The sequence below is a fragment of the Pezoporus flaviventris genome, unplaced genomic scaffold (genome assembly GCF_033815535.1).
Source record: "Pezoporus flaviventris isolate CSIRO_AGI_PZ_B2104156 unplaced genomic scaffold, CSIRO_AGI_Pfla_v1 ptg000079l, whole genome shotgun sequence".
In the NCBI taxonomy this organism is placed as follows: Eukaryota; Metazoa; Chordata; class Aves; order Psittaciformes; family Psittacidae; genus Pezoporus; species Pezoporus flaviventris.
In genome coordinates this window covers 6,468,893-6,483,340 of record NW_026892627.1, presented here as the reverse complement: position 1 = coordinate 6,483,340, position 14,448 = coordinate 6,468,893, and the positions used below count along the sequence as shown (strand labels likewise).

General features: G+C 42.1%; 1 protein-coding gene across 7 annotated transcripts in view; it reads left to right on the top strand.

The window, feature by feature from the left end:
- The window catches only part of XYLB (xylulokinase), an 89,391-nt gene that overhangs the window by 6,025 nt on the left and 68,918 nt on the right, over positions 1 to 14,448 (top strand). For all 7 annotated transcript variants that reach the window (XR_009747070.1, XR_009747071.1, XR_009747072.1 and 4 more), the window contains exons 5-9: positions 303 to 389; positions 4,240 to 4,368; positions 5,605 to 5,670; positions 9,688 to 9,760; positions 14,297 to 14,415. Coding sequence is in view for 3 of the 7 variants with exons in the window: in XM_061474501.1 (XP_061330485.1) it covers positions 303 to 389; positions 4,240 to 4,368; positions 5,605 to 5,670; positions 9,688 to 9,760; positions 14,297 to 14,415 (474 nt within the window). In the remaining 4 variants the exon portion in view is untranslated. The remainder of the gene's footprint in view (positions 1 to 302; positions 390 to 4,239; positions 4,369 to 5,604; positions 5,671 to 9,687; positions 9,761 to 14,296; positions 14,416 to 14,448) is intronic.

Below are 14,448 nucleotides of genomic sequence, written 5' to 3'. Positions count from 1 at the left end.
GCTATGGCTACAGCTCAGAGAACCCTCAGAGAAGTATCTAATGCCATTAGCAGTATAATAATAGTTCCCAGTAGAAACTGCCATAGTTCAAAATCATCACTGTCTCTTGGCTGCTACATTTTCTGGTTTAGAATATGCTTTGCTCAATCTTGGGGTCTTTTAATGAAACACTTGATTTGAAAAAGTGCATTTTTTTTGATCCTTGGTTTAGAGAGAGTTCTCTGTCCCTTAAAGCTTGAAATTCAGATGAATTTCATAGCTTGGGAGGGCATCCTCAGCTTCTGTTTCTGTACTTTCTGCAGCAACATGGGAGTGTGTACTGGAAAAAAGGAAGCATGCAAATTTTAAGGAATGCATCAGCTGAACTGCCTTTACATCAGTCACTACAGGTAAACATGCATAGAAGACCTCTGAAGGGAGACCTGCACTGTCCTTTTTCTGATCCTTACACATTGCTTTTCTTCTTGCAAACCTTTCCTCTCGTTTGGCAGAGTTGCATCCTGCTGCAGCATAAAATGGAATGTACTGGTTATTCCTTCAGCTCCAGGGCTTTTGACATTTCCTTTATTCCTAAGTGGCAGTATATACTGCTTTAAAAGCTGACAGTTGCCAGTGGGCATCCCAGAATCTTTCTGTGTCAGAGTAGCAGCCTGCTTGTTCTTTTAGGAAATGTAATATTTTTGTAAATGACCTATAAATATTTTACTTTAAATACAGATTTGCGTTAACAAAATATTGTGGTGAAAAACACTGTTGTACCGAAGTTTTCTCGCAGTGCTTGTGATTTAACTAGAAAAAAATATATATAAAAATAACAATTTACACACTTAATGTCTGAAAGGATGAAAGTGTAAAGCTATGTGGAGACAAGTACATTGTTGAACCTAAACATTTTGTGTATGTGTGTATGGTTGGTAAGTTTTGAACGCAGACTTTTATTTAAAGACAAACTGTTATTTAAAAAGAAAAGTAGGGAGGAATCAGCTTTCTTCTGGAAGACCCTTACCTTATAGAGTCATAGAATCATAGAATAGCTAGGGTTGGAAAGGACCTTAAGATCATCTAGTTCCAACCCCCCTGCCATGGGCAGGGACACCTCACACTAAACCATGACACCCAAGGCCTCGTCCAACCTGGTCTTGAACACTGCCAGGGATGGAGCATTCACAACCTCCCTGGGCAACCCATTCCAGTGCCTCACCACCATAACAGGAAAGAATTTCCTCCTTACATCCAGTCTAAACCTCCCCTGTTTAAGTTTTAACCCGTTACCCCTTGTCCTGTCACTACAGTCCCTAATGAAGAGTCTCTCCCCAGCATCCCTGTAGGCCCCCTTCAGATACTGGAAGGCTGCTATGAGGTCTCCACGCAGCCTTCTCTTCTCCAGGCTGAACAGCCCCAACTTTCTCAGCCTATCTTCATACGGGAGGTGCTCCAGTTCCCTGATCATCCTCGTGGCCCTCCTCTGGACTTGTCCAACAGTTCCATGTCCTTTTTATGTTGAGGACACCAGAACTGCACACAATACTCCAGGTGAGGTCTCACAAGAGCTGAGTAAAGGGGCAGGTTCACCTCCTTCGACCTGCTGGTCACGCTCTTTTTGATGCAGCCCAGGATACGGTTGGCTTTCTGGGCTGCGAGCGCACACTGAAGCCGGCTCATGTTCATTTTCTCATCAACCAACACCCCCAAGTCCTCCTCTGCAGGGCTGCTCTGAATCTCTTCTTTGCCCAACCTGTAGCTGTGCCTGGGATTGCTCCGACCCAGGTGTAGGACCTTGCACTTGGCATGGTTAAACTTCATGAGGTTGGCATCAGCCCACCTCACAAGTGTGTCGAGTTCCCTCTGGATGGCATTCCTTCCCTCCAGCGTATCAACCAAACCACACAGCTTGGTGTCATCGGCAAACTTGCTGAGGGCGCACTCAATCCCTGTCCATGTCACCAACAAAGATGTTGAGCAAGACCGGTCCCAACGCCGATCCCTGAGGGACACCACTCGTTACTGGTCTCCAGCTGGACATTGAGCCATTGACCACAACTCTTTGCATGTGGCCATCCAGCCAGTTCTTTATCCACCGAGTGGTCCACCCATCAAATTGATGTCTCTCCAATTTAGAGACAAGGATGTCGTGTGGGACAGTGTCAAATGCTTTACACAAGTCCAGGTAGATGACATCAACTGCTCTACCCCTGTCCCTCAGTTCTGTAGCCCCATCATAGAAGGCCACCAAATTGGTCAGGCAGGAATTCCCCTTAGTGAAGCCATGCTGGCTGTCACCAAGCACCTTGTTGTTTTTCATGTGACTTAGCATGCCTTGCAGGAGTATCTGCTCCAAGATTTTGCCAGGCACAGAGGTGAGACTGACTGTAGGTCTGTAATTCCCTGGGTCATCCATTTTCCCCTTCTTGAAAATGGGGGTTATATTTCCCTTTTTCCAGTTGTCAGGAACTTCACCTGACTACCATGATTTCTCAAATATGATGGCCAGTGGCTTAGCAACTTCATTCGCCAGCTCCTTCGGGACCTGCGAATGGATTTCATCAGGACCCATGGACTTGTGCACGTTCAGATACTTAAGACGGTCTCGAACCAGATCCTCTCCTATAGTGGGCCCAAGGCCTTCATTCTCACAGTCCCTGCATCTGCCTTCCAAGACTTGGGTGGTTTGGTCACAGCCTGTGTCAGTGAAGACCGAGGCAAAGAAGTCATTCAGAACCTCATCCTTCTCCAAATCCTGTGTAGCCAGTTCTCCCGAGAGCTTCCTGAGGGGGCCTACATTCTCCCTGGTCTGTTTTTCATTTGCTGTGTACCTGTAGAATCCCTTCCTGTTATCCTTAATACCCCTAGCCAAGTTTAATTCTAACCGGGCCTTAGTTTTCCTAACCTGGTCCCTAGCTTCCCGGACAACATCCCTGTACTCTTCCCAGGCCGCCTGTCCTTGCTTCCACTTATTATAAGCCTCTTTTTTCATTTGAATTTTCCTCAGGAGCTCCTTATCCATCCAAGGAGGTCTCCTGGCCCGCCTGCTTGATCAGGCGGTCTGTAACAGATCCCCACAGTAATGTCCCCCATAGCTATATTCCCTTTAACCCTGACCCACAAACTCTCTGTTAACTGCTCACCTGTCCCCAGACAGAGTTCCATACTCTCCAGCCTATCCCTAACATAAAGGGCAACTCCCCCTCCCCGCCTGCTGGGCCTGTCTTTTCTAAAAAGCCTGTAACCTTCCATCCCAACACTCCAGTCATAGGAGCCACCCCACCATGTTTCTGTGATGCCTATTATATCATACCCCCGTAGACGTGCACACATCTCTAATTCCTCTTGTTTATTCTCCATGCTATGGGTGTTTGTATAGAGGCATCTGAGCTGAGCTCCAGCTGAAGCCGGCTCATTGGCTGGAGCAGCTGGGATATCTCTACATTGCTCCGAGCATTTATTATAGTTGCTGGCAACTGACTGGGTGTGTTGGGATGGAATGATACCCCCCTCTCCCAACACATCTAGTTTAAAGCCTCCTTGACCAGTCTGGCAAGCCTCCTACCAAAACTGCTCTTTCCCTTCTTTATCAGAGCAGCTCCACCAGTCCCCACTGGACCTGGCCTACAAACTTGGGTCCCGTGTTCAAGACACCCAAACCCCTGACTACGACACCACCCTTTTAATCATTTATTAACCTGGCTAATCCTCCTAGCTTCCTTACTTCAAGATCAGAAAGGACAGTTCTATATTAAAAGGGAGACATGCGTGCATCTGATCTATCAATTGATTAATTTTAGACATAGCTGTGCAAAACTCATGGAAATGGAATTAAATGCTCTTTGGTGATGGAGTAAATGTTGGTTGCATTTCCAAATGAGTATGTCAGTCAAGGCAGACCTGTGGAAAGATAATCTGATTGTTTAGAAAGGAGTTCTAAAAAGTGGGGTGAAACTTGCATAAAGGGGCAGGTGCTTTGGCTGCTGAAGGAGTGTACTGAGACATTGTGCTGCAGGTTATATCAAGTAACAGCAGAAAAAGCCTGTGTTTCCATCTAGTGTAAGGCTTGGGTTAAACTTCTCACCACTGATCACCATGCTGCCCGGTATCTGCATTCCTGTCATTATTGAGAGGAGACCAGAAGGCATGTCAGAGAACTGAACTGTGAGCTGATATATAGGTCTGTTGTATTGCTATAACTGTAGTAGGGACTTCTTAGAGATCAGATTTACTAATAAAGGATATTGTTCATTGCAGGCTTGTTTTTCTGTCAGTAACAGCCCTATATGGATGGATTCTAGCACAGCTTCCCAGTGCAGCACTTTGGAGAAAGCCGTGGGGGGAGCACAGCACCTAGCAAGTATCACTGGTTCTCGAGCCTATGAGGTAAGAAGCAGATGGGAAGAAAGTCCTCAGCAGTCTTGTGATAGAAACAATTCTGCCGTTGCAGTGGTACTGCAGCAGACAGTGATCAGCCGTTATATAGGAAGAGAGTTTTTGAAGGAAGTCCAACAATATTGTGCTTTGTAGAAGTTTCACAAAGGAAGATGTGGAAAATTCGAAGTGAAATTAGGTAAATACTAAAAATTTTGCTGCAGGAAGCAACTGGGTTGAGCTGTTGCATTTGGCTAGTGTTTCTGAAATAGTGTTTGGTAGCCTGGTTCTCCCCTGGGAGCTCCTATGCAGCCACGTTTCCATTGGGGTGGCAATCCAGTTTGTGCTACAGGTTTACTTTGGGTTATGATCCCCTGTTTGTGGATTGATGTTCTAGTTTACTCCTGCAATTAGAAGATTGGCCTTTTAATATTCCCTAAAAGCTAACAAGCAGATGTTGACCTCAGAGGTTTGGGGTGCTATCAGAGAGTACTGTCGCTTTTCTCCTCTTCCTGATACCTTTTTCTGTTGTAACTGGGACACTGAGTTATGTAGTGGGACCAGTGCTGCCTTCCAGGCATGTCAGCACCTGCCTGCTTTTACTGTTGGTTCAACAGAATAAGGCTCTAACTTCCCAAATTGATGATTCTGGTTTTGAATCATCATGCAAGATTTATGGCCAGTGTTGAAAACAGACTTTGCATATCACTAACAGTTTATTTTTAACTTGCTAAAGGTTAAGGTTACAGTGTTAGAAGTTTTTTGTTATTTGATATAATGCGTGGATAAAAAATAATTATTGTTGCAACTGTTATTAGCCTGTGCTGGAGTTGCTTCTTTGAGTATGAAAATTTCTGCTTTGCTCCCAGTTCACCTGCCTCTCAAAAAGGTACATAGGCTCGGTAGCTTACACCTTTTCAAGGATTTGAAGGCAGCATGTGAATTGTGCTGGTTTCTGTGCACAGAATAAGTGTGATTCATTCCATTGAACTGTCATTTCTGAAATGTAAATTACGGATAGGAATGCTTTTCACATGCCTTTTCTTTTCAAAAGGTGAGCAAAATTCTCATAATGAGACTATGTGTTATAGCCTGTTTAGTGCAGATTGCCTGCTGTGCACTGACTTTCATCATGCATCAGGCAAATTAAATATCCAAAGTGCAATGTACTGAACTCATTACACAGAGTTAATGATTATTGACTCCATTTAGAGTTTGTGTTTCTAAGCATTTGCATTTCTCTCTCAGCGTTTTACAGGAAACCAGATAGCAAAGATTTATGGCCAGAATCCTGAGGTCTACATGGAAACTGAGGTTGGCTCAACTTCAATTCACTTATTGGAAAACACAGTTGAAAATCTTTTAAAATTAATTTTGTAGAGGTGTTTTTACAAACTTTTTTGCTAACGAGCGTATTGATCCTTGTGTTTGATTTTAAGATAAGTTTGATTAGTTTATTTTTTGTCTTGTTACATTTTTAGTTGTTAGGCAGATAAAAGTCAGGCATCAGTTCCATCTTCAATGTTAAATTTGCTGAACTGCTGAAGTGAACCTTAAACTAAAGTTGCTGGGGGAGGGGAACCTCAATCCATTCCACTCCTACCAGTTTGATGCCAGTGCTAGCAAGAGATGCCCAGAGCCAGAGAGGGATGGCAGGTAAGCAGGAGAGCACCTGAAGAGCAGCACAAAGAAATTTCAGCCGCTCCAGCCAGTAAGTCAGCTTCACTGGGGGCCCAACTTCAATGCCTCTGTGCAAAGTCATGTAGCATGGGGAATAAACAGGAGGAGTTAGAGAGTATGCCTGCAGGGCTACAATCTCATTGGCATTGTGAAGACATGGTGGGATGGCTCCTGTGACTGGAGTGCTGGAGTGGAAGGATAAAGGCTTTCTAGGAAGAACAGGCAGGGGAAATGAGAACAGGGTGTCACCCTATGTCAGTGACCAGCTGCCGTGCATACAGGTCTGCCTGGGGATGGATGAGGAGCTGACCAAGAGCTTATGGGATGGGATTAAAGAGAGGGCAGGGACAGGTGATATTACAGTAGTGGTGTGCTACAGGGTGCCTGAGCAGGAAGAACAAGTAGGTGAGCATTCTGTAGACAGATAGGAGCAGCCTTACATTCACAAGTTCTGGTCCTCACAGGGAATTTCAACAACCCCAAAATCTGTTAGAGGGACAACACAGCAGGGCATAAGCAAAATCCAGGAGGTTCTTGGAATAGGTTGATAATAACTTCCTTCTCCAAGGGATAGCGGAACCAATGAGGAAAGATGCTATGCTAGAGCTTGTTCTCACCAGCAAGGAGAAACTGGTGGGGAATGTGAAGCTCAAGAGCAGCCTTGGCTGGAATGACTGTGACATGATGGAGCTCAAGTTCCTTAGGGCAGCAGGGAGGGTGCATAGCAAGGACTGCATCCCTGCACTTCAAGAGAGCAGACTTTGGCCTCTTCAGGGATCTGCTTTGTCGAATTCCATGGGATAAAGCCCTGGATCAAAGAGGAGCCCAAGGAAGCTGGATAATATTCAAGGATCACCTCCTCCAAGCTCAGGAGTGATGCATCGTAACAAAGAGGAAGTTGGGCAAGCGGGTCAGGAGGCCTGCATGGATAAACAATATGCTCCTGGAGAAACTCAGACACAGAAGGGAGGCTTACAGTGGGTGGAAGCCAGGACAGCTCTCATGAGATCCCCTCCCTTGCAGTCCTGCATTCAGCTCTGAGACCTCCACCAGAAGAAGGACATGGAGCCGTTGGAGCAAGTCTAGAGGAGGCCATGAAGATGCTCTGAGGGCTGGAGCACCTCTCCTATGGGGACAGGCTGAGAGATTTGGCCTTGTTCAGCCTGGAGAAGAGAAGGCTCCAGGGAGACCTTGGAGCAGCTTCCAGTGCCTAAAGGGGCTGACAAGAAAGCTGGAGAGGAAGTTTTGACAAGGACATGTAGGGATAGGACGAAGGGGCTTTAAACTGCAAGGGTGTAGATTTAAATTAGATATTTGTTCTTTCCTGTGAGGGTGGTGAGGCCCTGGCACAGGTTGCCCAGAGAAGCTGTGGCTGCTCCATCCCTGGCAGTGTTCAAGGCCAGGTTGGACAGGGCTTGGTGCAACCTGGTCTAGTGGAAGTTGTCCCTGCCCATAGCAGGGTGTTGGAACTAGATAACCTTTAAGGTCCCTTCCAACCCAAACCATCCTATGATTATGTGATTTAAGACATCAGGTTTCATTGGATCTCATCTTTGTGGAAGAAGCTTTTTAAAAAAAATACTTTAATTTGAGTACTAATAAATTGTGTTTACTGCAGTTTGAACATAAGTTGGTAATTAAGTACAGAGTTGAAATTTACACACTTAGAACTGAATGTTTGCATGCAGAAATGTGATTGCTCTGCCACACAAAGCTAGCATCCATGTGGATGTGTGTAGGAAAATAGCTGCAATCAATTCTAGGCTCTTTTTCATAGTTTTTCCCTTGAGGAGTTATTTTGATTTTATTATAGCAAATGAATTGTACAGTGTAGTTTATTTCCTTCTGATTTTTTATTTTCAGAAGTTGGCTTCCAATTCCATTATTGTTTCAGTTCATTGAGTCTGAAATGCAATGGTTTGAAGCAAGGTGAAAACTCCATGCAAATATGATGTAAATGAAAGAAGGACTCATGTCCTGTGGTTAGAAGATGCGAAATATCTGGACCCGTGAGCTCGGGCCTCTCCTGTTTTTGTATTACTGCAGTAATCAGTAGCATTAATCATATTTTTTTTTTTATGGTGTTTTAAATCTCACCCTTGCATGAAACAATTTAATGGAGAAGTGAGTTGCAAAGTTGACTCTCTATTTTGTGGAGAATGCTTAATTTTTAATATTTTTTTCTTTCTTAGTGCATTTTCATTGTATAACCTTTATGCTGGCAAGGTATGGGATGAAAAAGAACACTCATACAGTCTGATAATAAGCTTAAGACTAAATTTAGAGATATGTTAATGGGAGCGATGTGAGCTCGTGGAACTGAGATATAGTCAGAACAATTTCAGACTTTGAGGGCTGGTTACATTGATGGCATCTTTTAGCAGTAAATGATACGCAAGGTGTTTTGTTCAAGCACAGAATACCTCCATGCTCTTGGGGAGCCTCAAAAATCAGCATCTGGCAGTCACAATGTGGAAGGTGGATGTTTTTCCTTCTGTAGGTCAGCTTGCTAAACTGGCTGATTCAGAGTTTAACTTCATCCTTTTCCTTCCATTTCAGGCAGCTAGTGCCCACTGGGGCACCACAGAAGGTAGGCCTTCATTATCTAAGCACAATATGATATATTCTTGGGGAGAGACGCATGAAGAGCAAATGCATCATTAAGTTTCCCAGCCATTATAACCACCTCTTAGAGCTCTGGCTATAGTCCCATCTTTGAATGCTATGTGAAGCAGTGATTTTTGTGATCATCAGTAAAAAACCTGTCACTGCTGGCTCACTCAACCAGTAGAGATTTGATTCGGATTAGTTATTGGGTGACAGTCATTTCTTCTGAATTAGTCAGAGCACACAATAAGGAATTTGTCAGCTTTTATGCCAGCTTCTTGGGAAGAAATAATATTTGATCACCTAGAAAGCTTGGCGGTAGCCGCTTAAATTGGTGGTTTGTATAGCAGATTTGAAGTGGGAGCAAGTTCTTATTGAATCAGTGCATTGTGTCATGTGGCTGGGGCATTTTTGAGCCAGTATTAGAAGCCCTACAGCTGTATCTAATGCACTGTTGAAACATACCCTGAGGCAGAGTTGCAGGGTATGTTTCAGTTAAAGCTAATTATTACCAGCTCCTGGGAGTAACTCCTGGAAGGTCTGGGGTCTCTTGGGAGGAAGGTAGGAGTTCATGTAAAGGTGCTAGTAGAGCCTTGCCAGAGCTGCTATAAAGCTTACAGACCTGTGCTCTGAGTGGACCAATGCATAGTTTCTGGATGTTTTTCCCTGTCATCAACATACAGGTGGTGTCATTTGTTTTTTTTTTTTTTTCCTTAGTGTTTTTCCTTGAAATGAGATCCGTGATACACTGAAGTTGTGAATTAATTCATGATAACATAGTGTGCTAACATACTAGGTGTATTTTGCATGCTTCAGGATGCAAAGCTATTAACAGCTTTTATCATGGGGTTATTTCTAGGTTGATATCTGCTGTATTACTTAGGCAGTAAGACAGAACTGAATAATCCTTATAAGTGTATTTTTTGTGTGCTTTCTGTGCCTAACATTAAGCATCTAATAACATTTGCTGCTTCCAATTTTTCAATTATTTACTCTTTGAAGTGAATACTGATGGGACTCACTATCTCATACTTTTTCTTTCAGAGAATCTCTTTGGTTAGTAGTTTTGCAGCTTCTCTTTTCCTAGGAGCTTATGCACCTATCGATTACAGTGACGGTAAGTGTGTGGGCTTTTCTTCTAGTAACAATTCAAGAAGGAAATTTTCCTGTCCATTCCCACCTTACATAAAAGAGGGAAAAGGTCTCTGCTATTTATTTTCCGTCCTTAAACTTTAATAAGAAGTCTATTACATATTAAGCTAGTAACTCCTTTCAATTTGTTGCTACTCTTGATAGTGCTGTTAGCTGTGCTTATTTATTCCTATCATACTATGATTCCCATTTCTGTAAAAAGGATCCACAGAAAATATTCATAAAAGAAATTGTGTCTTTTTTCATTATTTTATGATGTATAAAGGAATGTTGAAATACCTATTTGAAAGCATAAAAAAATGTGGATTTTTAAGCTAGACTTCATGGTTTTGATATTTGTTCTTTGGTTTTGCTGATTTGGCTCTGAGTTGCACAGGATGTGAACAAGATGTGTATTGTGATTATTTCTCCCCCAATCTGGAGTATGGTTCTACAACAGAAATATCTTTTTCAAAATGACCCATAGAAAAAGAAGCATAAACCAAACAAAGAAATCCTAAACTCAGTTAAAAAAAAGAAAATAAAATTTACTTTCCATCATCATAACAAAGGGATGAGGCTAGTGTCTCTCTCCTGTTGGGTGGAGAAGGACTTGGGGGTGTTGGTTGATGAGAAAATGAACATGAGCCGGCAGTGTGTACTCGCAGCCCAGAAAGCCAACCGTATGCTGGGCTGCATCAAAAGGAGCGTGACCAGCAGGTCGAAGGAGGTGATCCTGCCCCTCTACTCTGCTCCTGTGAGAGCTCACCTGGAGTGTTGTGTGCAGTTCTGGTGTCCTCAACACAAAAAGGACATGGAACTGTTGGAACAAGTCCAGAGGAGGGCCACGAGGATGATCAGGGAACTGGAGCACCTCCCGTATGAAGATAGGCTGAGGAAGTTGGGGCTGTTCAGCCTGGAGAAGAGAAGGCTGCGTGGAGACCTCATAGCAGCCTTCCAGTATCTGAAGGAGGCCTATAGGGATGCTGGGGAGGGACTCTTCATTAGGACTGTAGTGACAGGACAAGGGGTAACGGGTTAAAACTTAAACAAGGGAAGTTTAGATTGGGTATAAGGAAGAAGTTCTTTACTCTGTGGGTGGTGAGGCACTGGAATGGGTTGCCCAGGGAAGTTGTGAATGCCCCGTCCCTGGCGGTGTTCAAGTCCGAGTTGGACAGAGCCTTGGGTGACATGGTTTACTGTAAGGTGTCCCTGCCTATGGATCTTAAGGTCCTTTCCAACCCTAACTATCCTATGATTCTATGATCTCAGTTATCCAGCTTTTAAATGACAATTTTAAAAGGCCGTTACAAAGGAAACCCTTTTCTTAGGAGCTGTGCTGTTATTTCTAAGTAGCATTTTTGGTTCCTGCTCTGAAACTAAGAGGAGATATATTTCAGAGCTAAAAGGTTAGATTACAAGGCTCTCTAAGGCATTTGTTGCATTATAAAGCCATAGTTGACACCCATGTGTTAAGATCAACACATTTTTATTCCCTTGTTGTTCCATCAAAGCTCATAGGAAAAGGCAAGACACCTCAATTCTAGCTAATGGGCGACTTATTCAGTATCAGATCTCCCAGTTATACTTGAGACCTTAAAAACTGCAAGACAACCCATGCTTCTTTTGCAGTGGTTGTGAGTTTATTACATCAATCTTCTGGTCCCATTCTCTTAGTCATGTATTTTCACAACTGAATTTTGTTGTTTTGTTGTTTTGTTTTTTTTTTGTGCATTATTGGCACAAATAACTCTTTAGGGATTAGCACTTTGCTCCTCAGTAGGCCCAAATACTGAGCACTTTTCAGCAATCCACAGAACTACCTCCAGGCACTGCATTTCGAAGAGAGGTGGTGAGATCTTCAAAGTACTTTTTTTTCTGATAAAGAAGTATGTTGATTTTTTTTTTCCTCTTATTTTTTAATGAGACCGAAGTGTTAATTTTGATTCAAATGTGTAAAATTATAAATATTAAAAAAACAGTCTTGGTTTTGGGGTTAGGGTTTTTGGGTTTTTTGGTAGTTTCCCCTCTGCCTTTTCTACTTGGAAGCAAGTGGGGGAACACTGTGCTTCTTCAATTTCAGCACATGAAAATGACCATGTTTAATTGAAAACCAAACCATTTCAAACTAAAGAAAATGAAAATTTGATTAATTGGAAAATTTTCTTAGAAAAAGTGTCATGTTCTTCAAACAGCTGTAGGAGATCCCGTTCTGTTATACCTCTGGATATTTATGGAACTTGAATAAATGTTATCTACTGTTCAGATCATGTAAGATTATTAAATCTTTGTGTGAAAAAAGATAAGGGAAGTAAGCAGGATGTTATAGTTCTCTTTACAAGACAAAAGATTTTTCAGCATTGTAACCTATGTTTTCTCTTGCTTGTCCCTTTCTTCTGTTAACATAATGAGAGAATTCTAATTCCAGTACTAATACATAATTAAAGTATGCAGCAGTTATTTGGAACCAGTTGAAAATTTTTTTTCCTTGTCATTTCTGATTTCTTGCAATTCACTTGATCTTTTACATTGCACCTGTATACTGTAGTTTAAAATGCATCTCTCAAAATAATGTTCAGATAATAGCCCTATTCTTCATTTCTGTAGGTTTAACTTCAGGTCATACTGTCTTTAAAAGACCCTGTCAGATTGTTTAGCTCTGCACAATAACTTATCTCTCTAAATTTGCAGGTTATTGTAGGAAAAGTGCTATTCAATTTTAGAATTTTTTTGGCTTTCTTTTTAAAGGTCCAATCTCATAATGTTCAAATCAGTCCTTGTGAATGGCTGAGCACTCTGGGTGATTGATTTAAAAAAAAAATCAAATTACATTCTAGTGGAATGAAGAGTAATTTTCATTTATATTGTGCAGATGTTTAAAGTAAGATACCTTTGGGATCTAAACAACTTGAACACTTGAGGCATTGTTTCTCTTAGAAGACACCTTAAATAACAGCAGTTCAGCTCTTGACCTAGAGAAGCTTTATCTTTTGAAATGCTTTTCTAAGAGCCTTAGGCAAATCATAGCTTGGCATACTTGTTTTGTTGTTCTATTAAACAAGGATGCTTTAAACTGAAGCCTTTGTGGTGGGCTGAATTTACTTCTATTGTAACTTGCACGGTGTCAGCTGAGTTACACTGCTTATGATTTTAGCTCACTGAAAAGGCTATTTGGAGAGCTGTAGTACAGATGCACTGAATTGTTTATAAATACTGATCTTTAGTCTGTTTATCAATAAAACCAGTTAGTCTGCATTGTTTGATCTCTGTAACGAAGGGTTTGTTTCTGCATAATATAAACTTAGTCCTTTTCAGGTATAAGGGTTCATATTTTTCCTGGTTTATGCAAAAAAGATTGGAGACTGTCTTCATGTCTTGCAAAACTGCATTGAGGATACTGGTTAAATGTTTCTCTAGGCTTACAGGGGCGGGGAGGGAAAAGGATTTTTTCTAAGAAAACCCACAGAAAACAACTAACCTTTCTAACTAACCTGTGTTTTAGCATTGCAAGCATAGTCTTGTTCCACAGACACCGCATATGAGGTCAGCTTCACCATCTTTGTCTTTTAAAAAGCTTAAAGTTGTACTGAATGGAGGTAAATTTCAGGTTTTCCACTGTGCTCAGCTGAGAATGTGGCTCTGTTTCTGAGATAGGTTGTGGGCTAAGTGGTCTTTGAAAATTAAAATGTTGTTAATACAGAATAAGACTTATATGTCCCTGAACAGTACTAACCAAAAGCGTATACAGATTTTCAAGTCTAATGAAATGTGCAATTAAAGGCATCTTAGAAACATAAGTGAGGGATGTGGAGTGCTCAGTATGTTGTGTAGGTTTGGCCACTAACCACCTTCAATTAACTTTTAAACCAGCAATAAAATAGTGAGAAAAAAACAATGAGAAACCAAACCAAAACTGCACAGGCTTTCCTCGGATATAGTGATAATTCTGGTGAGGACTTAAGTGACCAAATCAGTTACCTGGGTTTTTGCAACTTATAAGCCTTTATTTTGTCATCTCTGAAGAAGGAAACATTGATATGGAGGAAGATTGGTCAGCGTGGATTTAGATGCTGATATGATACCCAGGGGCAGGAGTAGTGTAAAGCCATACCACCAGGGGGAAGTTTCTCCCCTGCTAGGTCTCAGGTGAGCACAGCACACCTTCAAGTGACATTGCTGCATCACCTTTAGATGGTTGTAGTGAAGTCTTTGCCTAAGGTGGAAGATTTGGGGAGGAGTTGATGAGGAGGCATCCATGTTCTTCTTCCTCTTAATTTGGGAATAATTGAATCGTCAAGTGCATTGTGCATCAGAGAAGCCTTTTCTGCTACCTTTACAGGTGAAAGCTATCCAGAGGCTGAATTATCAGTATGCTTTATGCTTAGAAGAGCTGAAACAATTCCCTCTGAATGTAAAATACACATCTGTAAATTTTCTGTTGCTGATAACAAGGTGTTATTTTCTGATACAGTACTGTCTTGTGTTTAATCCTATATACTTCCTGTTCTGATATGTCTTGTAGGTTCTGGTATGAACTTGTTGCAGATTTGGGAAAAGGTGTGGTCAGTATCCTGCCTTGATGCTTGTGCACCTGGATTAAAGGAGAAACTAGGATGCCCTGTACCATCCCATTCAGTGCTGGTATGTGCCTGCCTAGAAGAGTTGTGAACAGCA